This window comes from Rhinoraja longicauda, chromosome 40, assembly GCF_053455715.1.
Source record: "Rhinoraja longicauda isolate Sanriku21f chromosome 40, sRhiLon1.1, whole genome shotgun sequence".
NCBI lineage: Eukaryota > Metazoa > Chordata > Chondrichthyes > Rajiformes > Arhynchobatidae > Rhinoraja > Rhinoraja longicauda.
The window spans coordinates 13,545,719-13,573,210 of NC_135992.1; the positions used below are offsets into that span (position 1 = coordinate 13,545,719).

At 52.2% G+C, this 27,492-nt stretch overlaps 1 protein-coding gene across 4 annotated transcripts; it reads right to left on the reverse strand.

Moving 5' to 3' along the window:
- Positions 1 to 1,017: 1,017 nt before the first annotated feature.
- Positions 1,018 to 24,696, reverse strand: LOC144611429 (transcription factor MafK-like). 4 transcript variants are annotated; one of them, XM_078430511.1, is made up of 3 exons: positions 24,600 to 24,645; positions 5,136 to 5,192; positions 1,018 to 1,644 (listed from the first exon to the last, which is right to left on the reverse strand). In XM_078430511.1, exons 2-3 carry the CDS (start codon positions 5,160 to 5,162, stop codon positions 1,246 to 1,248), a joined length of 426 nt encoding a protein of 141 aa, XP_078286637.1. In that variant the 5' UTR covers positions 5,163 to 5,192; positions 24,600 to 24,645; the 3' UTR covers positions 1,018 to 1,245. The 4 variants fall into 4 exon arrangements, with proteins under 4 accessions (XP_078286637.1, XP_078286638.1, XP_078286640.1 ...); XM_078430512.1 differs by lacking the exon at positions 24,600 to 24,645 and adding an exon at positions 23,892 to 24,020; XM_078430514.1 differs by lacking the exon at positions 5,136 to 5,192 and having other exon boundaries at positions 24,600 to 24,696.
- Between the last annotated feature and the right edge of the window lie 2,796 nt (positions 24,697 to 27,492).

Consider the following 27,492-nt stretch of genomic DNA (forward strand, 5'->3'; position numbering starts at 1 on the left):
AACATCTCCCCCTCCCCTCCCCAAAAACACCCCCTCTGGAACTCACCGCCTCACACATTAAAAAAAAGGGAGGACTTCATAACACCATCGACAAGCGGAGGCGATGTCTCATCTTCATTGGGTCGGGTGGGGTTGGGGGAAGAGAGCCATTGTTGGAGGGGAACAGTCTGGGGCGCAGCGGTAGAGTTGCTGCCTCGCGGCGGGTTGAGGCCTAGTTTTCCCCCTTTGGAGAGCCATTGTTCAGAGGTACAGCAGTCCTGAAGAAGGGCCTCCACCCGAAACGTCGCCCCATTCCTTCTCTCCAGAGGCAGTGCCTGACCCGCTGGGTTTTTCCACTCCGGAGTTTTGTGCCGGGGTCTTCCCCCGGAGAGCGTGCAAACTCCGCGCAGGCAGCGTCCACGGTCACGATGGAACCCAGCGGGTCTTTGGCGCCGCGAGGCAGCAACTCTACCGCTGCGCCGCCAATTGGCATCACTCAAGTGGGGGGGTGGGGTGGGGTGGGGGGGGGGGAAGAGGTTCCCCAGACTGTTCCACTCCAACAATGGCTCTCTTCCCCCAACCCCACCCGACCCACAACACGCGGGCTCCACCTCGACCGAGTCACGTCGTCCGTGGAAGGTCCCGGAAGGGAGGGAAGGGGAGGTTGGCGACTCCTGTGCTGCCTTGGCCTTGGCTGGAATCTCGTGGGATCGCCGGTGTTCTTCCGGGAAAAGTAATCCCGCCCCCCCAGTCCCCCTCCCAAAAGCGGACAACCCCCTCCCACTGCGATAAGTGTCGGCCTCACCTCCCACATCTCCCCCCCACCTTTGTTGTAGTGGGGGTGGGTTCCCCATCTTTGTCGTGAGGGGGGTGGGTGTATTCCCCTCCCCCGCCCCCTTCCCTCCTTCCCCCACTGTTGTCATGGGGGGGGGGGCTGGTGGGTGTGTGTGTGTGTGTCCCCCCGCCCCTCCTTCCCCCCCCCGCCTCTGTTGTGGGGGTGGGTGCGTTGGCCATCTTTGTTGTCATGTGAGGGGGTGGGCTGGTGGGTGGGCGTGTTCCCCATCTTTGTTGTGAGGAGGGGCTGGTGGGTGGGTGTGTTGGCCATCTTTGTTGTCATGTGAGGGGGGGGGCTGGTGGGTGGGCGTGTCCCCTCCCCCCCGGCTCTGTTGTGGGGGTGGACGCGTCGGCCATCTTTGGTTGGCCATCTTTGTTGTCATGGGAGGGGGGATTGGTGGGCGTGTCCCTCCCCTCCCCCCCGCCCCGGTGCTAGCGGGGGAAGGTGGCCGACTTGACGATGGTGATGACGCTGGTGGTGTTGACCTTGTTGGGGCCGCAGGCCACGGTCCTGGCGAAGGTCTGCAGCGCCTCGTACTTGGAGCGCAGGGCGTCCAGCTCGGTCCTCATGCCCGCGTTCTCGGCGGCCAGCTTCTCCACCTCGCGCTCCAGCTCGGCCTTCTGCCGCTCCAGCTCCTCGCGCTGGGTCACCCGCTTGACCCGGCAGCTGGCCGCGTAGCCCCGGTTCTTCAGCGTGCGGCGTCGCTGCTTCAGGTTGACGATCTCGTCCTTGGTCAGGCCTCGCAGGTGGTGGTTCAGCTCCCGCACCGACATGGTCACCAGGTCCTGGTCCATCAGGCACCGGGAGTTCTTGCCCGGCTCCCGCTTGATCTGTCACGCACAAACAAACAAACAGACACACCACACACAGGTCAGGCCTCTCCGTCAGTCAGAGCAACGAGTCCCGACTTCATGCAGAGCCGGGGCCCCGACATTCAATACAGTTAATAAACAATAGGTGCAGGAGGAGGCCATTCGGCCCTTCGAGCCAGCACCGCCATTCAATGTGATCATGGCTGATCATTCTCAATCAGTACCCCGTTCCTGCCTTCTCCCCATACCCCCTGACTCCGCTATCCTTAAGAGCTCTATCTAGCTCTCTCTTGAATGTATTCAGAGAATTGGCCATCTGAGGCGGAGAATTCCACAGATTCACAACTCTCTGACTGAAAAAGTGAATGCGGAACTAATCTTCCAATACAGTAAGGCGGGGCGGTGGCTCAGCGGGTAGAACCGCTGCCTCACAGCGCCGGAGACCCGGGTTCCATCCCGATTACGGGCGCCGAATGTGCGGAGTTTGCACGTTCTCCCCGTGGGTTCCCCCCCGCCCCCCGAGATCTGCGGTTCCCCCCACACTCCAAAGACGTGCGTGCGTTTGTGGGTTAATTGGCCCGGTATGAACGCGAGTTGTCCCCGGTGTGGGCAAGATGGTGATGGAGTGTCGGGTCCTGATTGCAGGCGCTGTCTGTTCTCCCCACTGGTTGAAGAACCGTTTACCAGACTTGTTAAAGAATGCCTGGGACTAGCTGGTGGACACAGTCGATGTACTTTGTGCCAGAATGGCCAGCAACGTGTCTTGGGCGGCGCGGTGGCGCAGCGGGTAGAGCTGCTGCCTCACAGCGCCGGAGACCCGGGTTCGATCCCGACTACGGGCGCCGTCTGTACGGAGTTTGTACCTTCTCGCGGGTTTTCTCCGAGATCTCCGATTTCCCCTCCACACTCCAAAGACGTGCGAACGTTTGCAGGTTAATTGGCCCGGTATGAATATAAATTGTCCCCGGTGTGTGTGGGATAGTGTTAGTGTGCGGGGATCGCTGGTCGGCGCGGACTCGGTGGGCCGAAGGGCCTGTTTCCGGAGCCGTATCTCTGAACTAAACCAAACTCCACCATCATCCACAGTCCGTAGAATCAGCCACTGATAAGTCACAACGTCTCAGAAATTCCCATAAGTTTGCAATGGATAAACGTCTGGGAATGCCACGAGGCAGAGTCGCTACCTCACAGTGCCAGAGACCCACGTTCCATCCCGACTTCGGGTGCTGTGTGTTTGTGACTGTCTGTATCTGTCTGTCTGTGCGTGTGTCTGTGTTCGTGCGTCTGTGCCTGTGCGCGGAGTTTGCACGTTCTCCCCGTGACCGCGTGGGTTTCCTCCGGACGCTCCGGATTTCCTCCCACATCCCAAAGACGTGCGGGTTGGTCGGTTAATTGGCCTCAGCGGATTGGACTAAACGTGTGGATGATTGGTGGGATCTTGAGGAAGGTGATTGACCACGTGTGGATGGGATTGATGTGGGATTAATTCACAAAATGCTGGAGTAACTCAGCAGGTCAGGCAGCATCTCAGGAGAGAAGGAATGGGTGACGTTTCGGGTCGAGACCCTTCTTCAGACTGATGTCAGGGGGGGGGGGGCGGGACAAAGGAAGGATATAGGTGGAGACAGGAAGATAGTGGGAGATCTGGGGAGGGGAAGAGAGGGACAGAGGAACTATCTAAAGTTGGAGAAGTCGATGTTCATACCGCTGGGCTGCAAGCTGCCCAAGCGAAATATGAGGTGCTGTTCCTCCAATTTCCGGTGGGCCTCACTATGGCACTGGAGGAGGCCCATGACAGAAAGGTCAGACTGGGAATGGGAGGGGGAGTTGAAGTGCTCGGCCACCGGGAGATCAGTTTGGTCATTAGATAGTTCCTCTGTCCCTCTCTTCCCCTCCTCCCTCCCAGATCTCCCTCTATCTTCCTGTCTCCACCTATATCCTCCCTTTGTCCCGCCCCCCTGACGTCAGTCTGAAGAAGGGTCTCGACCCGAAACGTCGGCCATTCCTTCTCTCCCGAGATGCTGCCTGACCTGCTGAGTTACTCCAGCATTTTGTGAATAAATACCTTCGATTTGTACCAGCAGTTATTGTCTTATACCACTTGATGTGGGATTAATATGCACAGCTGATTGGCGGTCAGCATGTCACTAAACTTCCGATCAAAAGGCCTGTTTCCTTAAGCCAAATGTGAATGGGAATTTTACTGCCCATTGAAGATTTTCTTGAGGCGAAGCCATCAGTTTGTGAAGAACCTGATTAATGGAAGAATAATGTGAATAAGTGGCGGAGGGTCGGCATGGAACCAGAGGGGCCGAACGGCCTGTTTCCTAAGCCGAAGGGAATCGGAGAACTTCTGCTCTGTGAAAGGTCAATAGACAATAGACAATAGGTGCAGGAGTAGGCCATTCAGCCCTTCGAGCCAGCACCGCCATTCAATGCGATCATGGTTGATCACTCTCAATCAGTACCCCGTTCCTGCCTTTTCCCCATACCCCCTCACTCCGCTATCCTTAAGAGCTCTATCCAGCTCTCTCTTGAAAGCATCCAACGAACTGGCCTCTACTGCCTTCTGAGGCAGAGAATTCCACACCTTTACCACTCTCTGACTGAAAAAGTTCTTCCTCATCTCCGTTCTAAATGGCCTACCCCTTATTCTTAAACTGTGGCCCCTTGTTCTGGACTCCCCCAACATTGGGAACATGTTTCCTGCCTCTAATGTGTCCAATCCCCTAATTATCTTATATGTTTCAATAAGATCCCCCCTCATCCTTCTAAATTCCGGTGTATACAAGCCTAATTGCTCCAGCCTTTCAACATACGACAGTCCCGCCATTCCGGGAATCAACCTAGTGAACCTACGCTGCACGCCCTCAATAGCAAGAATATCCTTCCTCAAATTTGGAGACCAAAACTGCACACAGTACTCCAGGTGCGGTCTCACTAGGGCCCGGTACAACTGTAGAAGGACCTCTTTGCTCCTATACTCAACTCCTCTTGTTACGAAGGCCAACATTCCATTGGCTTTCTTCACTGCCTGCTGTACCTGCATGCTTCCTTTCAGTGACTGATGCACTAGGACACCCAGATCTCGTTGAACTCCCCCTCTTCCTAACTTGACACCATTCAGATAATAATCTGCCTTTCTATTCTTACTTCCAAAGTGAATAACCTCACCATCATCGTTTTGTGAAGAGTAGGATCAATGTAAATGGTTGGGGTTGTGCACGAAAGAACGGCAGGCGCTGGTTTCGACCGAAGACAGGCACAAAATGCCGGAGTAACTCAGCGGGTCAGGCAGCATCTCTGGAGGGAAGGAACGGGTGACGTTTCGGGTCGAGACCCTTCCTCAGACTGGGTTCAGCCTGAAGAAGGTTCTCGACCCGAGACCTAGTGGTCGGGTTGATGGGCCGGTATGGAGTTAAATGGGCCGAAGGGAATCGGGGGTTGTTCTGCACTGTGAAAAGTTACAGGGGGCGAAGGCCACCGTTCTGTGGTGGGACTGCTGTTACCTTTAGTGCCTTGCTTCCACGGCTCATAATGTGGGGAACTTCACCAGAACACACCTCCTGGATCAAAGAAGATGACAACAGGTCAGCTTTTACGTCCTCTGGGTGGCACTGCTGGGGCCACTTGATCGTGACCCCCCCCCCCCCCCCCCCCCAGCTGATTTTTAGTTTAGGAAGGAACTGCAGGCACTGGTTTACACCGAAGACAGAAAAAAAACTATCAAAGATAGGCACAAAATGCCGGAGTAACTCAGCGGGACAGGCAGCATCTCTGGAGAGAAGGAATGGGCGACGTTTCGGGTCGAGACCCTTCTTCAGACAGAAGCATCTCGACCCGAAACGTCGCCCATTCCTTCTGTCCAGAGTTGCGGCCTTGTCCCGCTGAGTTACTCCGGCATTTTGTGCCTATCTTTGATTTTTAGTGTAGTTAAGTTTAATGGTACAGCACGGAAACAGGCCCTTCGGCCCACCGAGTCCGCGTCGACCAGCGATCCCAGTACACTAGCACTATCCTACACACACACACACACACACACACACACACTAGGGACAATTTACAATCTTACTGAAGCCAAATAACCTACAAACCTGCACGTCTTTGGAGTGTGGGAGGAAACCGGAGCACCCGGAGAAAACCCACGCAGGTAACGGGGAGAACGTGCAAACTCCGTACAGACAGCGCCCGTGGTCGGGATTGAACCCGGGTCTCCGGCGCGGTGAGGCAGCAGCTCTACCCGCTGCGCTGCCACACCTCCCAAGACACGTTGCTGGCCATTCTGACAGCGAGGAACATTTCCAACTCCGTCCACCCCAGCTAGTTAGTTAGTCCCTGGCATTTTTATAAAGTCTTGTAAACGGTGATGAATCAACCAGCGGGAGGAGAGAATCACAGCGCTTTGTAAATAAAACCCAGCATGTGGAGTTTGCCTGAACTGAACCAATTAAGAGTCCTGGTGCACAGCGTCCAGTTCAACAACACAGCATTAAAACAAAATGTGCACATTAATCGGAACCACAGGCCTGCCTTTAATCGGGAGCAGGAGTCCGTGTTTGTTCAGCGTCTTGTGCAGGAAGGAACTGCAGACGCCGTTTTAGACCGGAGATAGGCGCAAAGTGCTGGAGTAACTCAGCGGGTCAGGCACCATCTCCGGAGAGAAGGGACGTGCGATGTTTCGGGTCGGGACCCTCCTTCAGACTGAGATTCGTGGGAAATGGAAACGAGAGATGCAGACAGTGATGTCGAGAGATGTACGAAAATAACTGCAGATGCTGGTACAGGTCGAAGGTATTTATTCACAAACTGCTGGAGTAACTCAGCAGGTCGGGCGGCATCTCAGGAGAGAAGGAAGGGGCGACGTTTCGGGTCGAGACAGCGCGGAAACAGGCCCTTCCGGCCCACCGGGTCCGCGCCGACCAGCGATCCCCGCACACCAACACTGTCCTACACACACTAGGGGCGATTTTTACATTTACCAAGCCAATTAACCGACAAACCTGCACGTCTTTGGAGCCCGGGAGGAAACCGAAGATCTCGGAGAAAAGGCACGCAGATGTAGAACAAATGGCTGAAAGACATGCAATACAGTGACGATGATAAAGGAAACAGGCCATCATTGTTCGCTGTTTGTTACTTTTTTTTGCACATCTTTCATTCATTTGTTCTATATGTCTCCACACCACCGTCTATCCAGATCTCTCGTTTGCCTTTTCCCCCCGACACGACCACTCTCTGACCCTGAAGAAGGGCCTCGACCCGAAACGTCACCCATTCCTTCTCTCCTGAGATGCTGCCTGACCCGCTGAGTTATAGGCAATAGGCAATAGGTGCAGGAGGAGGCCATTCGGCCCTTCGAGCCAGCACCGCCATTCAATGTGATCATGGCTGATCATTCACAATCAGTACTCCGTTCCTGCCTTCTCCCCATACCCCCTGACTCCGCTATCCTTAAGAGCTCTATCCAGCTCTCTCTTGAATGCATTCAGAGAATTGGCCTCCACTGCCTTCTGAGGCAGAGAATCCCACAGATTCACAACTCTCTGACTGAAAAAGTTTTTCCTCATCTCAGTTCTAAACGGCCCACCCCTTATTCTTAAACTGTGTGTGGCCCCTTGTTCTGGACTCCCCCAACATTGGGAACATGTTTCCTGCCTCTAACGTGTCCAACCCCTTAATAATCGTATACGTTTCGATAAGATCTCCTCTCATCCTAATACTCCAGCATTTTGTGAATAAACACCTTCGATTTGTACCAGCACCTGCAGTTATTTTCTTATACTCTTTGTGGTTTCGATACGAGACCCCTTCTTCAGACGGAGTCCCTCTCAGTCAGAGGAAGGGTCTCGGCCCAAGACGTTACCACCAGTCCCGCTGAGCTACACCAGCATTTTGTCTCACTTTTGTCCAGCATTTCCTTTGCTCAGCTTTCCCCACTCCGCACAGTGTTCTTCTGTGAAGTAGCTTTTGAGGCAGTGCAGCGTAGGCTCACGAGGTCAGTCCCCGGGATGGCGGGACTGTCATACGTGGAAAGATTGGAAAGACTGGGCTTGTATTCACTGGAGTTTAGAAGGTTGAGAGGGGATCTTATAGAGACGTATAAAATTATAAAAGGACTGTTGAAAGGCTGGAGCGATTGGGCTTGTATACACTGGAATTTAGAAGGATGAGGGCGGATCTTATTGAAACATATAAGATAATTAGGGGATTGGACACATTAGAGGCAGGAAACATGTTCCCAATGTTGGGGGAGTCCAGAACAAGGGGCCACAGTTTAAGAATAAGGGGTAGGCCATTTAGAACGGAGATGAGGAAGAACTTTTTCAGTCAGAGAGTGGTGAAGGTGTGGAATTCTCTGCCTCAGAAGGCAGTGGAGGCCAGTTCGTTGGATGCTTTCAAGAGAGAGCTGGATAGAACTCTTAAGGATAGCGGAGTGAGGGGGTATGGGGAGAAGGCAGGAACGGGGTACTGATTGAGAGTGATCAGCCATGATCGCATTGAATGGTGCTGGCTCGAAGGGCTGAATGGCCTACTCCTGCACCTATTGTCTATTGTCTATTGACTGGACAAGCTAGATGCAGGAAAAATGCTCCCGATGTTGGGGGAGTCCAGAACCAGGGGGCCACACACAGTCTTAGAATAAAGGGGAGGCCATTTAAAACTGAGGTGAGAAAGAACTTTTTCACCCAGAGAGTTGTGAATTTGTGGAATTCTCTGCCACAGAGGGCAGTGGAGGCCAAATCACTGGATGGATTTAAGAGAGAGTTAGATAGAGCTCTGGGGGCTAGTGGAATCAAGGGGTATGGGGAGAAGGCAGGCACGGGTTACTGATTGTGGATGATCAGCCATGATCACAATGAATGGCGGTGCTGGCTCGAAGGGCCGAATGGCCTCCTCCTGCACCTATTTTCTATGTTTCTAGCTCACGCAACGTTAGACGAGAAGCTCCAATCCGATGGTAACTTTGGAACCCAACGGGTGGAGCTGCTGCCTCACAGCGCCAGAGACCCGGGTTCGATCCCGACTACGGGTGCTGTCTGTACGGAGTTTGCACGTTCTCCCCGTGACCTGCGTGGGTTTTCTCCGGGTGCTCCGGTTTCCTCCCGCACTCCAAGGACGTGCAGGTTTGTAGGTTGATTGGTTTCAGTAAAAATTGTAAATTGTCCCTACCTAGTGTGTGTGGGACAGTGTTCGTGTGCGGGGATCGCTGGTCGGCGTGGACTCGGTGAGCCGATGGGCCCGTTTCCACGCTGTATCTCTAAAGTCTAATGTAAACAGTAACGTGAGGGTTTTGCCCACAGATTAGGTGGTGTATGTCATTCCCGTCACCCACCTCAGTGAATTCCTGGAGAACACGGAGGCTTGCATGGAGTGGATGTGGAGAGGATGTTTCCACTAGTGGGAGAGTCCAGGACCGGAAGTCACAGCCTCAGAATTAAAGGTCCACTCGTCCCTTCCTACCCAAACCACCCCATCCCCGGGCACTTTCCCCTGCAACCGCACGAGATGCAACACCTGTCCCTTTACCTCCCCCCTCGACTCCATCCAAGGACCCAAACAGTCTTTCCAGGTGAGACAAAGGTTTACCTGCACCTCCTCCAACCTCATCTATTGTATCCGCTGCTCTAGATGTCAACCTCTCTACATCGGCGAGACCAAACACAGGCTCGGCGATCGTTTCGCTCCACACCTTCGCTCAGTCTGCCTTAACCAACCTGACCTCCCACTCAGCGTCTCTGGAGAGAAGGAATGGGTGACGTTTCAGGTCGAGACCCATTCTAGATAGATTCGTGTCACGGCAGAAATGTATTATTGTAAAGTGTGGCTCTGCATTTCAGGGCGTTTTCGAATGGTCTACAAAAGGTCGCACCTAAAAACGCTGTTCCAGATTTCAACTTCTCTACATCGGCGAGACCAAACGCAGGCTTGGCGATCGTTTCGCTCAACATCTTCGCTCAGTCCTCCTTAACCAACCTGATCTCCCTGTGGCTCAGCACTTCAACTCCCCCTCCCACTCCCAGTCTGACCTTTCTGTCATGGGCCTCCTCCAGTGCCATAGTGAGGCCCACCGGAAATTGGAGGAACAGAACCTCATATTTCGCTTGGGCAGCTTGCAGCCCAGCGGTATGAACATTGACTTCTCCAACTTTAGATAGTTCCTCTGTCCCTCTCTTCCCCTCCCCCTTCCCAGATCTCCCTCTATCTTCCTGTCTCCACCTATATCCTTCCTTTGTCCCGCCCCCTGACATCAGTCTGAAGAAGGGTCTCGACCCGAAACGTCACCCATTCCTTCTCTCCTGAGATGCTGCCTGACCTGCTGAGTTACTCCAGCATTTTGTGATACCTCAGAATTAAAGGACGTTCCTTTAGGAAGGAGATGAGGAGGAATTTCTTTAGTCAGAGGGTGGTGAATCTGTGGGATTCATTGCCAGAGAAGGCCAAGTCAATGGATATTTTTAAAGGCAGAGACAGATTCTTGATTAGTGCGGGTGTCAGGGGTTATGGGGAGAAGGCAGGAGAATGGGGTTAGGAGGGAGAGATAGATCAGCCATGATTGAATGGCGGAGTAGACTTGATGGGCCGAATGGCCTAATTCTGCTCCTATCACTTATGACCTTATGAACATTCAGATCAACCCCTTTCAGCTGTGCAGCCCAGCGGTATGAACATTGACTTCTCCAACTTCAGATAGCTCCTCTGTCCCTCTCTTTCCCCTCCCCCTTCCCAGTTCTCCCACTGTCTTCCTGTCTCCAACTACATCCTTTCTTTGTCCCACCCCCTCCCCTGACACCAGTCTGAAGAAGGGTCTCGACCCGAAACGTCACCCATTCCTTCTCTCCCGAGATGCTGTCTGACCCGCCGAGTTACTCTGGCATTGTGTGTCTACCTTCGATGTGTACCAGCATCTGACAATAGACTAAAGGTGCAGGAGGAGGCCATTCGGCCCTTCGAGCCAGCACCGCCATTCAATGTGATCATGGCTGATCATTCTCAATCAGTACCCCGTTCCTGCCTTCTCCCCTTACCCCCTGACTCCGCTATCCTTAAGAGCTCTATCTAGCTCTCTCTTGAATGCATTCAGAGAATTGGCCTCCACTGCCTTCTGAGGCAGTTATTTTCCTACACAACCTTCCAAAAGCAGATTTGTTTGGGGGGGAAACGGAGGGGGAAGGCAAGTGCATCTTAATAGATTAGGCGCCTGTACAGTTAACACGCCGGGAAGTATCTTTGCTTACAGTGAGCACACGATACAAAGCACTTATTTGACGTTGATTTTTCTTGCCCTGTCCGACTGCCAAAGAACAATCAGGCAATGATCTAAAGTGGGCCTCATCCAGGTTCATGTTGGGATTAGCTAACCCATTGCAGGCCTTACGGCAGAACAGCGATTGGGTTGGGTGCCGGCCAACTAGTCTTGGATAGACTGAACCTTCTTTGGTAATCGTCAAAACCCAGCCTCCAAAGGAGTTTTGGATCAGCTCCCTCCCCTGTTAATCCCACCCCTCCCCCACCCAACCCCCCCTCCCACTCTCCCCCCTCCCTCCCTCCCACCCCTCTCCCTCCTTCCCACCCCTCCCCCTGTCAGTACTGAGTTTGTACGTTCTCCCCTGCGTGGGTTTTCTCCGGGTGCTCCGGTTTCCTCCCACACTCCAAAGACGCGCGGGTATGTAGATTAATTGGCTTGGTATAAATGTATAAATGTAAAATCGTCCCTGTAAAAGTGGGTGTGTGGAATAGTGTTAGTGTGCGGGGATCGCTGGTGGGTGAGTTGGGCCGAAGGGCCTGTTCCCGCGCCGTTTCTCTGAACGTAAACTAATCTAATGCCAGATAACTAACTCCTGGTTGGAAACACCTGGCCCACACCCTCGTGCTCACCTCATGAACCCTTGCCTCTCGGGCAAACCCCCACACGCCACACCTCTGCTTACCCAAGCACCAGGACACAATAAAACCGTTCTAGGTCTGGCGGAAGGAACTTGAGGCTCGGAGAGAATCTTAAAACACAGCAGAACCTCCTTTAATTCTGAGCCTGTGCCCTCTGGTCCTGGACTCTCCGATTTAAAAAGGAAAGCAAGGATTCGCAATCCAAGACCACAAACTTGATTGGAAACTGCTTGGCTGAAATCCCTTCTTGACCAGCGAATGGAACGACGGATTGTATTCAGTGGCGAGGAGGTTGCTGTGGCGATGTTGTCAGGAAGACACAAAACGCTGGAGTAACTCAGCGGGACAGGCAGCATCTCGGGAGAGAAGGAATGGGTGACGTTTCGGGTCGGGGCCCTTCCTCAGACCGAGCGCCAGGGGAGAGGGAGCCAAAGAGACAAGGAAGTCTGAGGAAGGGTCTCGACCCGAAACGTCGCCCATTCCTTCTCTCCAGAGATGCTGCCCGTCTCGCTGAGTGACTCCGGTTTTGTGTCTATCTTTGATGCAGACTAGCTGGGCCAGCTTGGTTGGAACGGGCAGGGCTAGAGATAATCCCAGATGGGATAGTTTCTAGGAGTGGCTAACAATCACTTCCCTAGCACTATTCTGTAGTCAGTGGTCAGTCGGCTTTATCCAAAATGGAAAAATATCCAAACTCTTCAAGTGAAACGGAATTGCAGACATCATTGGAGGTCTATGTTCATAAGAGATAGGAGCAGAATTAGGCCATTTGGCCCATCAAGTCTACTCCGCCATTCGATCTATCTCTCCCTCCTAACCCCATTCTCCTGCCTTCTCCCCATAACCCCTAACACCCGCACTAATCAAGAATCTATCTATCTCTGACTTAAATATATCCACTAACTTGGCCTCCACTGCCTTCTGCGGCAAAGAATTCCACAGATTCATCACCCTCTGACGAAAGAAATTCCTCCTCATCTCCTTCCTTAAAGGAACGTCCTTTAATTCTAAGGCTGTGCCCTCTGGTCCTGGACTCTCCCACCAGTGGAAACATCCTCTCCACATCCACTCTATCCGGGCCTTTCACTGACTGGAGACACAAACGAAGACACCAATCTGCAGATGCCGGAATTCTGAGCAAAACACAAGAGTGCTGGAGGAACTCAGCGGGTCAGGCAGCATCTGTGGATGAAATGGACAGAGTACATTTCAGGCCGCAACCCTTCTTTAGTCAGAAGAAAGGTCCCGACCTGAATTGACATCTGTGCAGTCTGAATTGGATTCTGTCCCAAAACTTCAACTGGGCATTCTCTCCACAGATGCAGTTCCTCCAGCACTTTGGGTTTTGCTCAAGATTCAAGTGCCTGCTGTTCCTTGTCTCTGGAATATTTGACCGCCCTTTACGCAGGTTATTTTGGTCTCTATCTCAAAGCCAGGCAGCCGATCACTATTTAAATATAATTGTATTGGGCTTTAGGCATAACAGCGCGAATAAAAACAGGCCCTTCGGCCTATCAGCGATCCCCGCACACCAGCACTGTCCTACACACACTCATATCATATCATATCATATCATATATATACAGCCGGAAACAGGCCTTTTCGGCCCTCCAAGTCCGTGCCGCCCAGCGATCCCCGTACATTAACACTATCCTACACCCACTAGGGACAATTTTTACATTTACCCAGCCAATTAACCTACATACCTGTACGTCTTTGGAGTGTGGGAGGAAACCGAAGATCTCGGAGAAAACCCACGCAGGTCACGGGGAGAACGTACAAACTCCTTACAGTGCAGCACCCGTAGTCAGGATCGAACCTGAGTCTCCGGCGCTGCATTCGCTGTAAAGCAGCAACTCTACCGCTGCGCTACCGTGCTGCCCTAAACACTACACTGGGGACAATTTACACTTATACCAAGCCAATTAACCTACAGTGCAGGAGGAAACCGAAGACGTTACAGGTATGTAGGTTAATTGACTGGGTAAATGTTAAAAATTGTCCCTAGTGTGTGTAGGATGGTGTTAGTGTGCGGGGATCGCTGGGCGGCGCGGACTCGGTGGGCCGAAGGGCCTGTTTCTGCGCTGCATCTCTAAATCTAAATCCAAATCGAAACCAAAGATCTAGGAGAAAACCCACGCCAGTCACGGGGGGAACGTACAAACCCCGTACAGACGGCGCCCGTGGTCGGGATCGAACCCGGGTCTCCGGCGCTGTGAGGCAGCAACCCTCCTTCTGAGGCTCTCTCCTAGCCTGGCCTCCCTCACCTCTTTGCCCATCCCTCTTCCCTCCCCCTGCTCCGCCAACTCCCACTGTTCTAAGTTGGAACTCCCCTCAAGCTTATTGTTGTTATTTTCCTCAGTCCCATCTTCTTCAGTCAGAGTCCCGAATCCCCCCCCCCCACCTCTTGTCTCCAACACAGGACACCCCCCACTTCGATGGAACCCGGGTCTTGGGACCCGCAGTCGGGATCGATCCTGGGTCTCTTGTGCTTTCAGGCAGTAACCTCACCATCGTGCCACCCAATAATAAATTCTATTGTCATTTCTTTTCTTTCAGCGGCAAATTTCTACCCATTCAAAAATGTTCCTCCCCCTTTATTGTCTTCCTCCCTCCTGTTTAGCCAACGGTCCGGTCCAGGCCACCAATAACCGGATAGCAGTCCTGAGCGGACCATCTACCTCATTGGAGACCCTGGGACTGTCTTTGACCGGACTTTGTCCAGCACTAAACGTTATTCCCTTTATCGTGCATCCGTACACCATAGGGGCTTGATTGTAATCAGGAACTAAGCGGCGCGGTGGCGCAGTGGTAGAGTTGCCACCTCACAGCGTCAGAGACCCGGGTTCCATCCCGACTACGGGTGCTGTCTGTACGGAGTTTGTACGTTCTCCCCGTGGGTTTTCTCCGAAAACTTTGGTTTCCTCCCACACTCCAAAGGCGTACAAGTTTGTAAGTTAATTGGCTTGGTATCAATGCAAAAATGTGTCTCCAGTGCAGGATGGTGTTAGTTTAGTCTCGTTTAGAGATACAGCGCGGAAACAGGCCCTTCGGCCCACCGAGTCCGCGCCGACCAGCGATCCCCGCACACTAACACTATCCTACACCCACTCTAGGACAATTTCTACATTTGTAGCAAGGCAATTAACCGGTTCGTCTTTGGAGTGTGGGAGGAAACCGGTAATCCCGGAGAAACCCCACTCAGTCACGGGGAGAACGTGCAAACTCCGTACAGACAACGCCTGCGGTCGGAGTCGAACCCGGGTCTCTGGCGCTGTGAGGCAGCAACTCTACCGCTGGGTTCCAAAGTTGCCATCGGATTGGAGCTTCTCATCTGACGTTGCGTGAGCTAGAAACATAGAAAACAGGTGCAGGAGGAGGCCATTCGGCCCTTAGAGCCAGCACCGCCATTCATTGCCACCGTGCCATTAATGCGCGGGGACCGCTGGTCGGCACGGACTCGGTGGGCCGAAGGGCCTGTTTCCGCACTGGGTCTCTGAGCTAACCTAAACTAAACCGTCTTTCCGCTGACGGGTTAGCGCGCGGCAAAAGCTGTTCACTTTGCGCCTCGGTGCACTTGGCAATAAACGAAACCGAACTCAAGTCTGCAGAAGGGTCTCGACCCGAAACGTCACCCATTCCTTTTCTCCAGAGATGCTGCCTGACCCGCTGAGTTACTCCAGCACTTTGTGATAAACTGATCTCAAGAGTAAACCCCTGACCACAAGTGTGGGAAAATAGTGGGAGAACTGGGCAAAGGGAGGGGAATGGAGGGACAGAGGAACTATCTAAAGTTGGAGGTCGATGTTCATACCGCCGGGCTGCAAGTTGCCCAAGCGAAATATGAGGTGCTGTTCCTCCAATTTCCGGTGGGCCTCACTATGGCACTGGAGGAGGCCCATGACAGAAAGGTCAGACTGGGAGTGGGAGGGGGAGTTGAAGTGCTCAGCCACCGGGAGATCAGGTTGGTCAAGGCGGACTGAGCGAAGGTGTTGAGCGAAACGATCGCTGAGCCTGCGTTTGGTCTCGCCGATGTGGAGAAGTTCTTGGCGGCCATTGGTGGAGCGGGAGCGCGCGGCCGCTGGCTGGGTGAGGTCACGTGGGGCGCGCGGGGCGGTGGCGCCGCCCTTTGTCCCGCCTTCGGGAGCGGGGGGATTCGGCGCCCCATCCCGAACACACTGGCCAGAGCCGAATTCCTAAAGACGCAAGATCAAAAGGCTCTGGAACAGAGACGCAATGTGCTAAAAATAAACCGCGCATTCCAAACTGTCACCAGAAGGAAAGCAGAACAAAAAGTGTTTATGTGAGATTAACACAGGCTCACCCTAAACCACATGACAACGGCAAGATGATTCAGCAGCTTTGCTCCTTCAATAGTGGGGTGGGGGGATTACAATAGGTGCAGGAGTAGGCCATTCGGCCCTTCGAGCCAGCACCGCCATTCACTGTGATCACCGCCGACCATACAGAATCAGTACCCCTCTCTCGCTTTCTCCCCATCATCACTTGCTTCCGTTAGCCCCGAGAGCTCTATCCAACTCTCTCTTGAAAACAATCCCAGTGAATCGGCCTCCACTGATTCGGCAGCGTCCGTAGGCAGAAAATTCCACAGATTCAGAGAATTCACAGATTCATCGGCAGAGAATTCCACAGATTCACAACTCTCTGGGTGGGGAAAAGTTTTTCCTCGTCCCAGTCCTAAATGACCTTCCCCCTTATTCCTAAACTGTGATCTCCTGTTAGCATCGGCTCTGTATCCCCCCCCCCCCCCCCCCCCTCTCCCCCTCCCCCCTCATGATCACCGAGACTTATCTTCGAAGGTAGACACAAAAAGCTGGAGTAACTCAGCAGGGCAGGCAGCATCTCTGGACAGGAGGAATGGGTGACGTTTCGGGTCGAGACCCTTCCTCAGACTTTGGTGTCTACAGCACTTGGTGTCCAAGGAAGGTTTCACTGATTTAAGAATGTTTAGTTCAGTTTATTGTCACGAGTATCGAGGTACAGTGAAAAGCTTTTTGTTGCGTGCTAACCAGTCAGCGGAAAAACAATACGTGGTTACAATCTAGCCGTCCACAGGGTACCGATACATGATAAGGGAATAAATTTAATCTCAATGTTTGCTTTTGTGTCACCTTCTCCCAGCTAACAATTCTACATTTTCCTTGAACTCCATCTCTTTTGATCTCTTGCACTTCCTTATCTCAGTGTCTCCCTCCCCCCTGACTCTCAGTCTGAAGGAGGGTCTCGACCCGAAACGCCACCCATTCCCTCTCTCCAGAGATGCTGCCTGACCCGCTGAGTTACTCCAGCTTTTTGTGTCTATTTAGAATTGAGTTTAGTTTAGTTTAGAGACACAGTGTGGAAACAGGCCTTTCGGCCTACTGAGTCCACGCCGACCAGCGATCCCCGCAAATGAACACGACCGTACACACAATTTACACATACACCAAGCCAATCCACCTACAAACCTGTACGTGGGAGGAAACCGAAGATCTCGCAGAAAACCCACGCAGGTCACGGGGAGAACGTACAAACTCCGTACAGACGGCGCCCGTAGTTGGCACGGTGGCGCAGCGGTAGAGTTGCTGCCTTACAGCGAATGCAGCGCCGGAGACTCAGGTTCGATCCCGACTATGGGTGCTGTCTGTGCGGAGTTTGTACGTTCTCCCCGTGACCGGCGTGGGTTTTCTCCGAGATCTTCGGTTTCCTCCCACACTCCAAAGACGTGCGGGTATGTAGGTTAATTGGCTGGGTTAATTGGCTGGGTTAATTTTTAAAAATATAAAAATTGTCCCTAGTGGGTGTGGTGGAATAGTGTTAGTGTGCGGGGATCGCTGGGCGGCGTGGACCCGGTGGGCCGAAGGGCCTGTTTCCGCACTGTATCTCTAAATCTAAAAATCTAGTCGGGATGGAACCCGGGTCTCCGGCGCTGCAAGGGCTGTGAGGCAGCAACTCTACCGCTGCGCCACTGTGCCGCCCTGAGTTGCTGCCTCACAGCGCCAGAGACCCGGGTTCCATCCCGACCACGGGTGCTGCCTGTGCGGAGTTTGCACGTTCCCCCCGTGACCTGCGTGGGTTTCTTCCGGGAGCTCCGGTTTCCACCCACGTTCCAAAGACGTGCAGGTTTGTAGGTTAATTGGCTTCTGTAAATTGTGCCTAATGTGTGAGTGTGTGTGGGATAGAACTAGGGCACTGGTGACTGTTGGACAGTGCGGTCTGGATGGGCCGAAGGGCCCGTTTCTACGCTGTATCTCTAAACCAAACTAAACAAGGGGTCAAAACAAAGGAAGGGGAGAGAATGAACAGTTTTAAACCTGGAAGTGGGGTGTAACAAAGGAAAATCACGAACCTCTGGCATGTATAACTGCAAATAAGTATTCTGACTATGATATTATTGGGGCCCCTTCCTAGGGGTGTCAACTATCTCACTCCCAAATAAGGAACAAGGTGAGAATACCGCCCCGCGCCCCACGTGACCTCACCCAGCCAGCAGCCGCGTGCTCCTGCTCCTGCTCCACCAATGGCGGCCGCCCGGGCTGGGAGGCGGGTTTATACGCAACCTCCATTAGGCGAACACACTCCGTTCGCCTACACTGTCCCGGCCGACAGCGGCCCGCGGGCATGTTCGCTTAACGGAGGTTGCGTGGCAACCCGCCTCCCGGCCCGCGGGCCTAACACGGGACAAGGGCGGTCCCGTACGGGACAAACCAATTTAGCCCAAACTACGGGATGTCCCGGCTAATACGGGACAGTTGGCGACCCTACCCCCTCCTAGCATTGAAACTTACAGAATAATGAAAGGCCTGGAAGGAGTGGATGTGGAGAGGGTGTTTCCACTGGTGGGAGAGTCCAGGACCAGAGGGCACAGCCTCAGAATTAAAGGGCGTTGTTTTAGAAAGGAGATGAGGAGGAACTTCTTTAGTCAGGGGGTGGTGAATCTGTGGAACTCATTGCCACAGAGGGCAAGTCAGTGGATACCGTTAAGGCAGATAAACAAGTTCTTGATTAGAATGGGTGTCAAAGGTTATGGGGAGATGGCAGGAAAATGGGATTAGGAGGCAGAGATCAGCCATGATTGAACGGCGGAATGGACCCGATGGGCCGAATGGCCTGAACCCACTCCCTTAACTTGTGAACATGGCTGCTGATGGTCTACTTTGAGCTTGGCTAGTGACTTTCCATATTACATGTACAGTAGCTGCAACCACACAATGTTTTATATAATTAGCACGTTTCCATGTCCCCACGTCCTTTGAATAGACGTAAAGAAAACCTGGAGATGCAACCGTTGTGCAAGACAGATAAGACGAAGGCACGTGGCTTGTCAAAGCATTGTGCTTAATTTGTCCTCCTGAGTCAGTCAACCTTTCTATCGACACCAAATGCTGGAGACACCAAAGTCTGAAGAAGGATTCTTTGAATTTTTACTTTGAATTTACCGCACAGCAATACTCCATGTGGGTCGTTTTCTTTCCTTTAGTTTAGTTTAGAGATACAGCGCGGAAACAGGCCCTTCGGCCCACCGAGTCCGCGCCAGCCAGCGATCCCCGCACACTCACACGATCCTACACACACTAGGGATGATTTCTTACATAGATACTGTACCAAGCCAATTGACCCTACAAACCTGTACGTCTTTGGAGCGTGGGAGGAAACCGAAGTTTTTTTTCTGAGAAAACCCACGCAGGTCACGGGGAGAACGTACAAACTCCGTACGGACAGCACCCGTAGCCAGGATCGAACCCGGGACTCTGGCGCTGTAAGCGCTGTAAGGCAGCAACTCTACCGCTGCGCCACCGTGCTAGCCCATGGATTCTCTGGAGCATCAGAAGCTATCGTTGTGCTGGTTTCAGTGTCGTCCAACTGAGTTACTCCAGCTTTTTGGGTCAGACAGCATCTCTGGAGAGAAGGAATGGGTGACGTTTGGGGTCGAGACCCTTCTTCACACAGGGGGGAATGGGGAGATATGGATCATGTGTAGGCAGGGATTAGTTTAGGTAGACACAAAATGCTGGAGTAACTCAGCGGGACAGGCAGCATCTCTGGAGAGAAGGAACGGGTGACGTTTGGGGTCGAGACCCTTCTTCGGACAGAAGCATCTCGACCCGAATCGTCACCCATTCCTTCTCTCCAGAGATGCTGCCTGTCCCGCTGAGTTAATCCAGCATTTTGTGTCTCTCTTCGGTGTAAACCAGCATCTGCAGTTCCTTCAAACACAGGGATTAGTGTAACTCAGCATCACAGGGAGAATATATTAACCCCGTACAGACAGCACCCGTAGTCAGGATTGAACATAGGCCTCGCGGGCCGAAGGGCCTGTTCCCGTGCTATAGCGTTCTGCTTGGCCAAGTATGTTGGCGTTGTTTAATTCACAAGCACCTTCCTCCGCCCAACTTAATGTTATCTCTTTATCCCTTCTGGACTTATCTTTCTTTCCCTTAAAGACATCTTGGTGATGTGCCTCAGCTACTCTCTGCGGTAGCGAGCTTTCACTAGTCTAGTTTAGAGATGCAGCGCGGAAACAGGCCCTTCGGCCCACCGAGTCCGCACCGACCAGCGATCCCCGCACACTAACACTATCTCACACACACACACACACACACGGGACAATTTACAATTATACGTCTTTGGAGTGTGGGAGGAAACGGAAGATCTCGGAGAAAACCCACGCAGGTCACGGGGAGAACGTGCAAACTCCGTACAGACAGCACCCGTGGTCGGAATCGAACCCGGGTCCCTGGCGCTGCAAGGACTGTAAAGCAGCAACTCTACCGCTGCGCCACCGTGCCGCCTGACTACTGTCCCATAAATAGTTCCTTCTGCATCGAATTGTATCAGTGACCATCAGATCTATTCGGCAAGACTAATCTTTGATTTCTATCTCCTCCCCTGCCACAAGAGCTTCAAATGTCCACGTTCAGTTTAGTTTACTGTCACGTGTACCGAGGTACAGTGAGAAGCTTTTTGTTGCGTGCTAACCAGTCAGCGGAAAGACAACACACGATTACAATCGAGCCGTCCACAGATACAGGATAAGGGAATAACGTGAATAATGTTTAGTACAAGATAGAGTCCAGTAAAGCCCGATCAAAGATAGTCCGAGGGTCCCCAATGAGGTAGATGGTAGTTCAGCACTGCTCTCTGGTTGTGGTAGGATAGTTCAGTTGCCCGATAACAGCTGGGAAGAAACTGTCCCTGAATCTGGAGGTGCAGGAAGATAACTGCAGATGCTGGTACAAGTCGGAGGTATCACAAAATGCTGGAGTAACTCAGCAGGTCAGGCAGCATCTCTGGAGAGAAGGAATGGGTGACGTTTTGGGTCGAGACCCTCGAGAAGGGTCTCGACCCGAAACGTCACCCATTCCTTCTCTCCAGAGATGCTGCCTGACCTGCTGAGTTACTCCAGCATTTTGTGACACCTCTGAATCTGGAGGTGTGCATTTTCACACTTCTGTACCTTTTACCATGGATAGGACAGGTTTGGAGGGATGCGGGCCAAACGCAGGCAGGTGGGACTAGTGTAGATGGGACATGTTGGCCGGTTTTGGACAAGTTGGGCCGAAGGGCCTGTTTCCAGACTGTGTCACTGTACGACTCTTTAGCCTAATGGGAGCGGGGAGAAGAGGGAGTGGCCGGGCGGGGTGAGACTCATCCTTGATCGTGCTGTGCCTGACAAACACACACCCTCTCTCCAACCTTCACAGAAGCAGAAATGATACCTAATAACATAAGAACATTCTTATTCATCATCTTCAAAATATCTCTCCCTCCATCCAAACCTGGCACCCACACCATGGACTTGTAGCTCACATCATGGACCATACAACAGTACAGCACAGTTTTCAAGAGAGAGTTAGATTTCACTCTTAGGGCTAACGGAATCAAGGGGTATGGGGGAAAAGCAGGAACGGGCTACTGATTCGGATAGTCTAAGGACCCAAAACGTCACCCATTCCTTCTCTCCAGAGATGCTGCCTGTTCCACCGAGTTACTCCAGCACTTTGTGTCTATCTTCGGTTTAAACCAGCACCTGCAGTTCCTGCCTGCTGATTTTGGATGATCAGTCATGACCATATTGAATGGCGGTGCTGGCTCGAAGGGCCGAATGGCCTACTCCTGCACCTATTTTCTATGTAGGGACAGGCCCTTCGGCCCACAATGTTTGTGCTAAACATGATGCCAACTTAAACTGATCTCATCTACCCACAGGTGATTGTCTTGACTGTCCCCTTTGAGGTCTCGTTTTCACACCTAACGCTTCCATATTCAAATGTCTCCGTCTCCCCTGACTCTCAGTCTGAAGGGGGGTCTCGACCCGAAACGTCACTCGTTCCTTCTCTCCACAGATGCTGCCCGTCCCGCTGAGTTACTCCAGCATTTTGTGTCTATCTATTTTCGGACTGGTGCTCTGATAACAACCTGTCCCTAAACACCTCCAAGACCAAGGAGCTGATCATCAATTTCCGTAGGTCACATAACGGGGAATATGCCCCGATCTCTATCAATGGGGACAGTGTGGAGGGAGTGTCCAGCTTCAAGTTTCTGGGCACTCACATTTCGGAGGACCTAACATGGTCCAATAACACTGCTGCGCTGGTGAAGAAGGCACAGCAATGACTGTTCTACCTGAGAACACTGAAGAAGTCTGGTCTACCCCAACAGCTGCTGACGACCTTCTACCGCTGCACCATAGAGAGCATCCTAACGCATGGCATCCCTGTGTGGTACCTCAGCTGCACGGAGGCAGAAAGGAAAGCTCTTCAGCGGGTAGTCCATAGAGCTCAGAGGACCATCGGAACACAGCTACCAGCCTTGGAGGGCATGTACAACACACGATGCCTCAGAAAAGCCACCAGCATCCACAAAGACTCTTCACACCCCTGCAACAGTCTGTTCGAACTCCTTCCATCGGGCAGACGATACAAGGCCTTCTACGCCCGCACCTCCAGACTCAGGAACAGCTTCATCCCCAGGGCCATAGCTGCTATGAACCGGTCCTGCTGAGCTGGATGGTCACATCGCACAGCGAACCGGCACAGATCTACTTGCACTTTATTCTGTCTTAAAACTGTTACAGGTTTCCTCCAACACTCCAAAGACGAACAGGTCTGTAGGTTAATTGGATTGGTGCAATTGTAAACTGTCTCCAGTGTGTGTGTGTGGGATAGTGCTGCTGCCCAGGGTGATCGCTGGTCGGCGCGGACTCGGTGGGCCGAAGGGCCTGTTTCCTATCTCCAAAGTCTAAAGGAATAAAGGTGCCGAGTTGTAAATCTGTGGAATTCTCTGCCTCAGAGGGCAGTGGAGGCCAATTCTCTGAATGCATTCAAGAGAGAGCTAGATAGAGCTCTTAAGAATTGCGGAGTCAGGGGGTATGGAGAGAAGGCAGGAACGGGGTACTGATTGAGAATGATCAGCCATGATCACATTGAATGGCGGTGCTGGCTCGAATGGCCTACCCCTGTACCTATTGTCTAGCCAGAATGGCTACAATTCTCTTGCGAACATTATAAACATTGGCGTCAGTAATAAGGAACCGCAGACGCTGGTTTATCACAAAAAAACCCACAAAGTGCTGGAGTAACTCAGCAGGTCAGGCAGCATCCTCGGAGAACATAGACAGGTGTCGTTTTGGGTTGGGACCCTTCCTCAGAGCGAGTGTGGTGGGTTGGGACAAGGGACTCTCAGTCTGAAGGAGGGTCTCGACCCTGAAACGTCACCCATTCCTTCTCTCCAGAGATGCTGCCTGTCCCGCTGAGTTACTCCAGCATTTTGTGTCCATCTTCGGTGTAAACCAGCGTCTGCAGTTCCTTCTTACACACCCAGCATTGCCGATTGTTGCTTTATTTAGATCATCTTTCCCCTTTTAAAACAGAACAATTCATACAATGAGGCACAATTTTTTTTTTGTGTGTGTGTTTTAAAAAAAAAGCTCGCCAGTCTTCATGTCAAATCTCCCCCAAAGTAGAAAGCCAGCTGCTTTAGAGGCCGTCATATCCGACGCCAACCGTCCCAACTCTTAATAAAATGTAATCCAGAACACACCTCGCCACTTCCATCTGAAAATGACTAGGCACCAAATAACCTCAGCCTGTGAAATGGATTCCAGAACTGTGCTGAACCGCACAGTTAAATATTAAACAGATGCCCGAGTCAACCGTGTGGAATTCTTGAGAGCAGTGCAGTCTTAAATTAAAAAAAAGCCTCACATGCTTCAGCTAATTCACAGAGAGCTTCAGTTCAGCGCGCTTTCGCTTTCCACGACTCCCCTAAACATCTAATTTTAAACTGTTCACGTTGAACTCTTCCTGTCTCACCCCCCCCCCCCCCCCTCTCTGTGCGCTTAAACCAGCCAGTTTCCATTTTATTTCTATCTGACCTACCTGTGGAATGCTGCCAAGCTCCCTGGGTCTGGTTTTACTGTTGTTGTCGTTAACCAACTGGTTCTTTTTAGGTGATTTTTGTTTTCTCTCTCGCACTCCCCTCGCTTCCTTATCCTTTCACCCTCGTCGGGTTCAGATTGGGGTGGGAGGGAGGGAGGGCGGGAGGGAGGGAGGGGAAAAGCCTTCAGAAAACAGCGAATCGCTTCTGTGTTTTGCTTTTTATCTTGAAAATAAATCCTCCCTCCCCGCCTCTCTCTCCCCACTCCTCCCCTCGCTCAGAGAGAAAAAGAGGTTGAAAACAGAATGAAGTGAAAGGGCTAGGCGATTAAAAAAATAAAAAAAAAGAGTTTCTCGTTAAACATTAAACGCTTTAGACCCTGAAGTCGACCTTAAAAGTGTACACTCACGGTGATTCAGTAACCAGACCATCAACAAACTCGGCTGTCAAAGTCTATTTAGAGGGAATTGGACTGAAAACAGTCCCCCCACCCCTCGTCAAAAGAAAACACTAAACGCTTTAGACCCACCCTGAAGGTGGACCTTAAAGGTGGGCCACTCGTGGTGATCAATCCAGCCACAGAGGGGGGCTGTCATAAGACAAATATTCCAATCTATTTAATAAACAACAGACAATTTAAAGGAGAGAGATTGAGGCTCGCGTTGGGGGTGTTAAATGGTGGAGTTGGGGTGAATGTGGAGGCTACTCACTGTTTTCCAGAGTCACTGTGCAAGTTGGTGCTGTTTTCAGTCTCTTCTTTGTATGAAAACAAGTCAGTTCCTGGAATCCCAGGTCAGGTGATACACACACACACACGCAGATGCCTTTCATTCATAAAAAAAACACGGCGCGTCACTGGCCTGCATGCCCATACATGGCGATGGAATGACGTCAGTCGATCCGGACAAAGGGATGATGTCATGCACTGGGGCCGCCATCTTTGTGCGGGGCAGTCTCTCCAACTCACTGCAGGCTGAGGGGCAAAAGGGTGAGAGCCCCCCTTCTTAGCCCCCCCCCCCCCTTGGGTGATGCATCCTGCTTGCTCCACCTTCCACCCCATCCAGAATCCCCCTCGTTCCCACCTTCCACCCCACCAGCCAGCAAATCATCCTCCAACATTTCCGTCACCTCCAACGGGACCCCACAACTTCCCATCCCCTCCCCTTTCTGCGTTCCGCAGAGACCGTTCCCTCCGTAACTACCTGGTCCACTCGTCCCTTCCTACCCCATCCCCGGGCACTTTCCCCTGCAACCGCAGGAGATGCAACACCTGTCCCTTTACCTCCCCCCTCGACTCCATCCAAAGACCCAAACAGTCTTTCCAGGTGAGACAGAGGTTCACCTGCACCTCCTCCAACCTCATCTATTGCATCCGCTGCTCTAGATGTCAACTTATTTACATCGGCGAAACCAAACGCAGGCTCGGCGATCGTTTCGCTCAACACCTTCGCTCAGTCCGCCTCAACCAACCTGATCTCCCGGTGGCTGAGCACTTCAACTCCCCCTCCCACTCCCAGTCTGACCTTTCTATCATGGGCCTCCTCCAGTGCCATAGTGAGGCCCACCGGAAATTGGAGGAACAGCACCTCATATTTCGCTTGGGCAGCTTACAGCCCAGCGGCATGAACATTGACTTCTCCAACTTTAGATAGTTCCTCTGTCCCTCTCTTCCCCTCCCCTTCCCAGATCTCCCTCTATCTTCCTGTCTCCACCTATATCCTTTCTTTGTCCTGCCCCCCTGACATCAGTCTGAAGAAGGGTCTCGACCCAAAACGTCACCCATTCCTTCTCTCCTGAGATGCTGCCTGACCTGCTGAGTTACTCCAGCATTTTGTGAAATAAATACCTTCGATTTGTACCAGCATCTGCAGTTATTTTCTTACACTGCTTACTCCACACCTCGGCTAGAGCAGCATCGCTTGTGGCTGGAGAGACCAATGCGGGAGTGACGGTCTCTCTCGCAAAGGTCACATTTGCGTGCGGCTCTTGGTTCTTGGTCCTCCAAAATATTCCAAATGGAATTTAAATTGGAGGTGGCGGAGTATGGACTTTAAGCAAGAAGGTCTCTGGTCTGTTGAGGTTGCTGCGCTCCTTTCTGCGTGCCCGCTTGTCTGCCGCTGCGTTCATCAGTTTCTCTTCCCCCCCCATTTTGAGGTGTTGGTTCAGGGTACCGGTGAAGAGGTGGGGTATCGTGGACAGTGCCTCTTGCGAGCCTGGGGACCCAACACAGACAGTGGAGTACATCGTCACCAGTTGCCCCAAATACCGGCCACCGAATGGTGAACGAGGTCTGATTGACCTGGACGATGACACGTTGGCCTGGCTCACCTCAACGGAGCTGCAGGTCTAAAAGACATACGACAGAAGAAGAAGGGTACCAACTCTCCACCTCACACGGTCAGCTGCAAGGCTCTCCCAGGACTCCACGTCGATGTCGAGCGCCTTCAAATCTCTCTTGCAGACTTCATTGTAACGTAGCTGCGGGCGGCTGATGGTTCTCCTCCCAGATGTCAGCTCTCCCTTCGAGCAAAGATAATAGAGCAGAGCAAGATAGACCGCTCGACCCTAAAAAACCGTAGCACGTCACGGCGCCATTTTAGTAGGCAGAAACTCGCAGAAACATTTTAAAAGAAAAACAACAAAAATCTGTGAATTGATAGATGAGATATATTCTACATTTTAATGGAAGAAAATAACTGCAGATGCTGGTACAAATCGAAGGTATTTATTTCACAAAATGCTGGAGTAACTCAGCAGGTCAGGCAGCATCTCAGGAGAGAATGGGTGACATTTCTGGTCGAGACCCTTCTTCAGATTTAATTTTAATGGTATCATCACACATACTGTTCCCCCAAGACACTGATTACACTGCGAGAGGCATAGTGAATGGCGGGTTTTGCCGACTAAAATGGCGGACGTTACGCTCCTTTGCGTACCACACTTCAGTATAGGCGATTTCGACGGAGTGGTCGATTTTGCTCCTCTCGTATCACCGAGTCCACGCCGACCACCGATCATCCTGTACTATCCTACACACTAGGGATAATTCTACAATTTTTGGCATCTTTGGGATGTGAGAGGAAGCCGGAGAACCCGGACAAAACCCACGCGGTCACGGGGAGAACGTGCAAACTCTGTCAGGATCTGTCAAACCCATAGTCAGGATCGAACCGGCGCTGTGAGGCAGCACCTCTAACGCTGCGCCACCGTGCCGTCCAGTTTTTAATCAAGAGTTTAGTTTATTTTATTGTCACATGTACCGAGGTACAGTGCAAAGCTTTTGTTACCTGCTAACCAGTCAGCGGAGAGACAATACATGATTACAATCGAGCCGTCCACAGTGTACAGATACATGACCAAAGGAATAATGTTTAGTGCAAGATAAAGTCCAGTAAAGTCGGATTAGAGATAGTCTGAGGGTCTCCAAAGAGGTAGAGAGTAGGTCAGGATCACTCTCTAGTTGTTGAGTCTAAACAATAGATGGCCTATGTTCTCTGGTGAAGGGTCTTGACCCTTCAAAGTCTGAAGTAGGGTCTTGACCCGAAACATCGCTGCTTTACAGCGAATGCAGCGCCGGAGACTCAGGTTTGATCCTGACTACGG

Bases quoted from the DNA above. Each gene is read 5' to 3' on its own strand.
- LOC144611429 (XM_078430511.1), bottom strand. From the start codon at position 5,162: ATGAGCCGTGGAAGCAAGGCACTAAAG. The intron at 1,645-5,135 runs GTAACAGCAGTC...TGTGCGTGACAG, and splicing joins GTGGAAGCAAGGCACTAAAG to ATCAAGCGGGAGCCGGGCAA.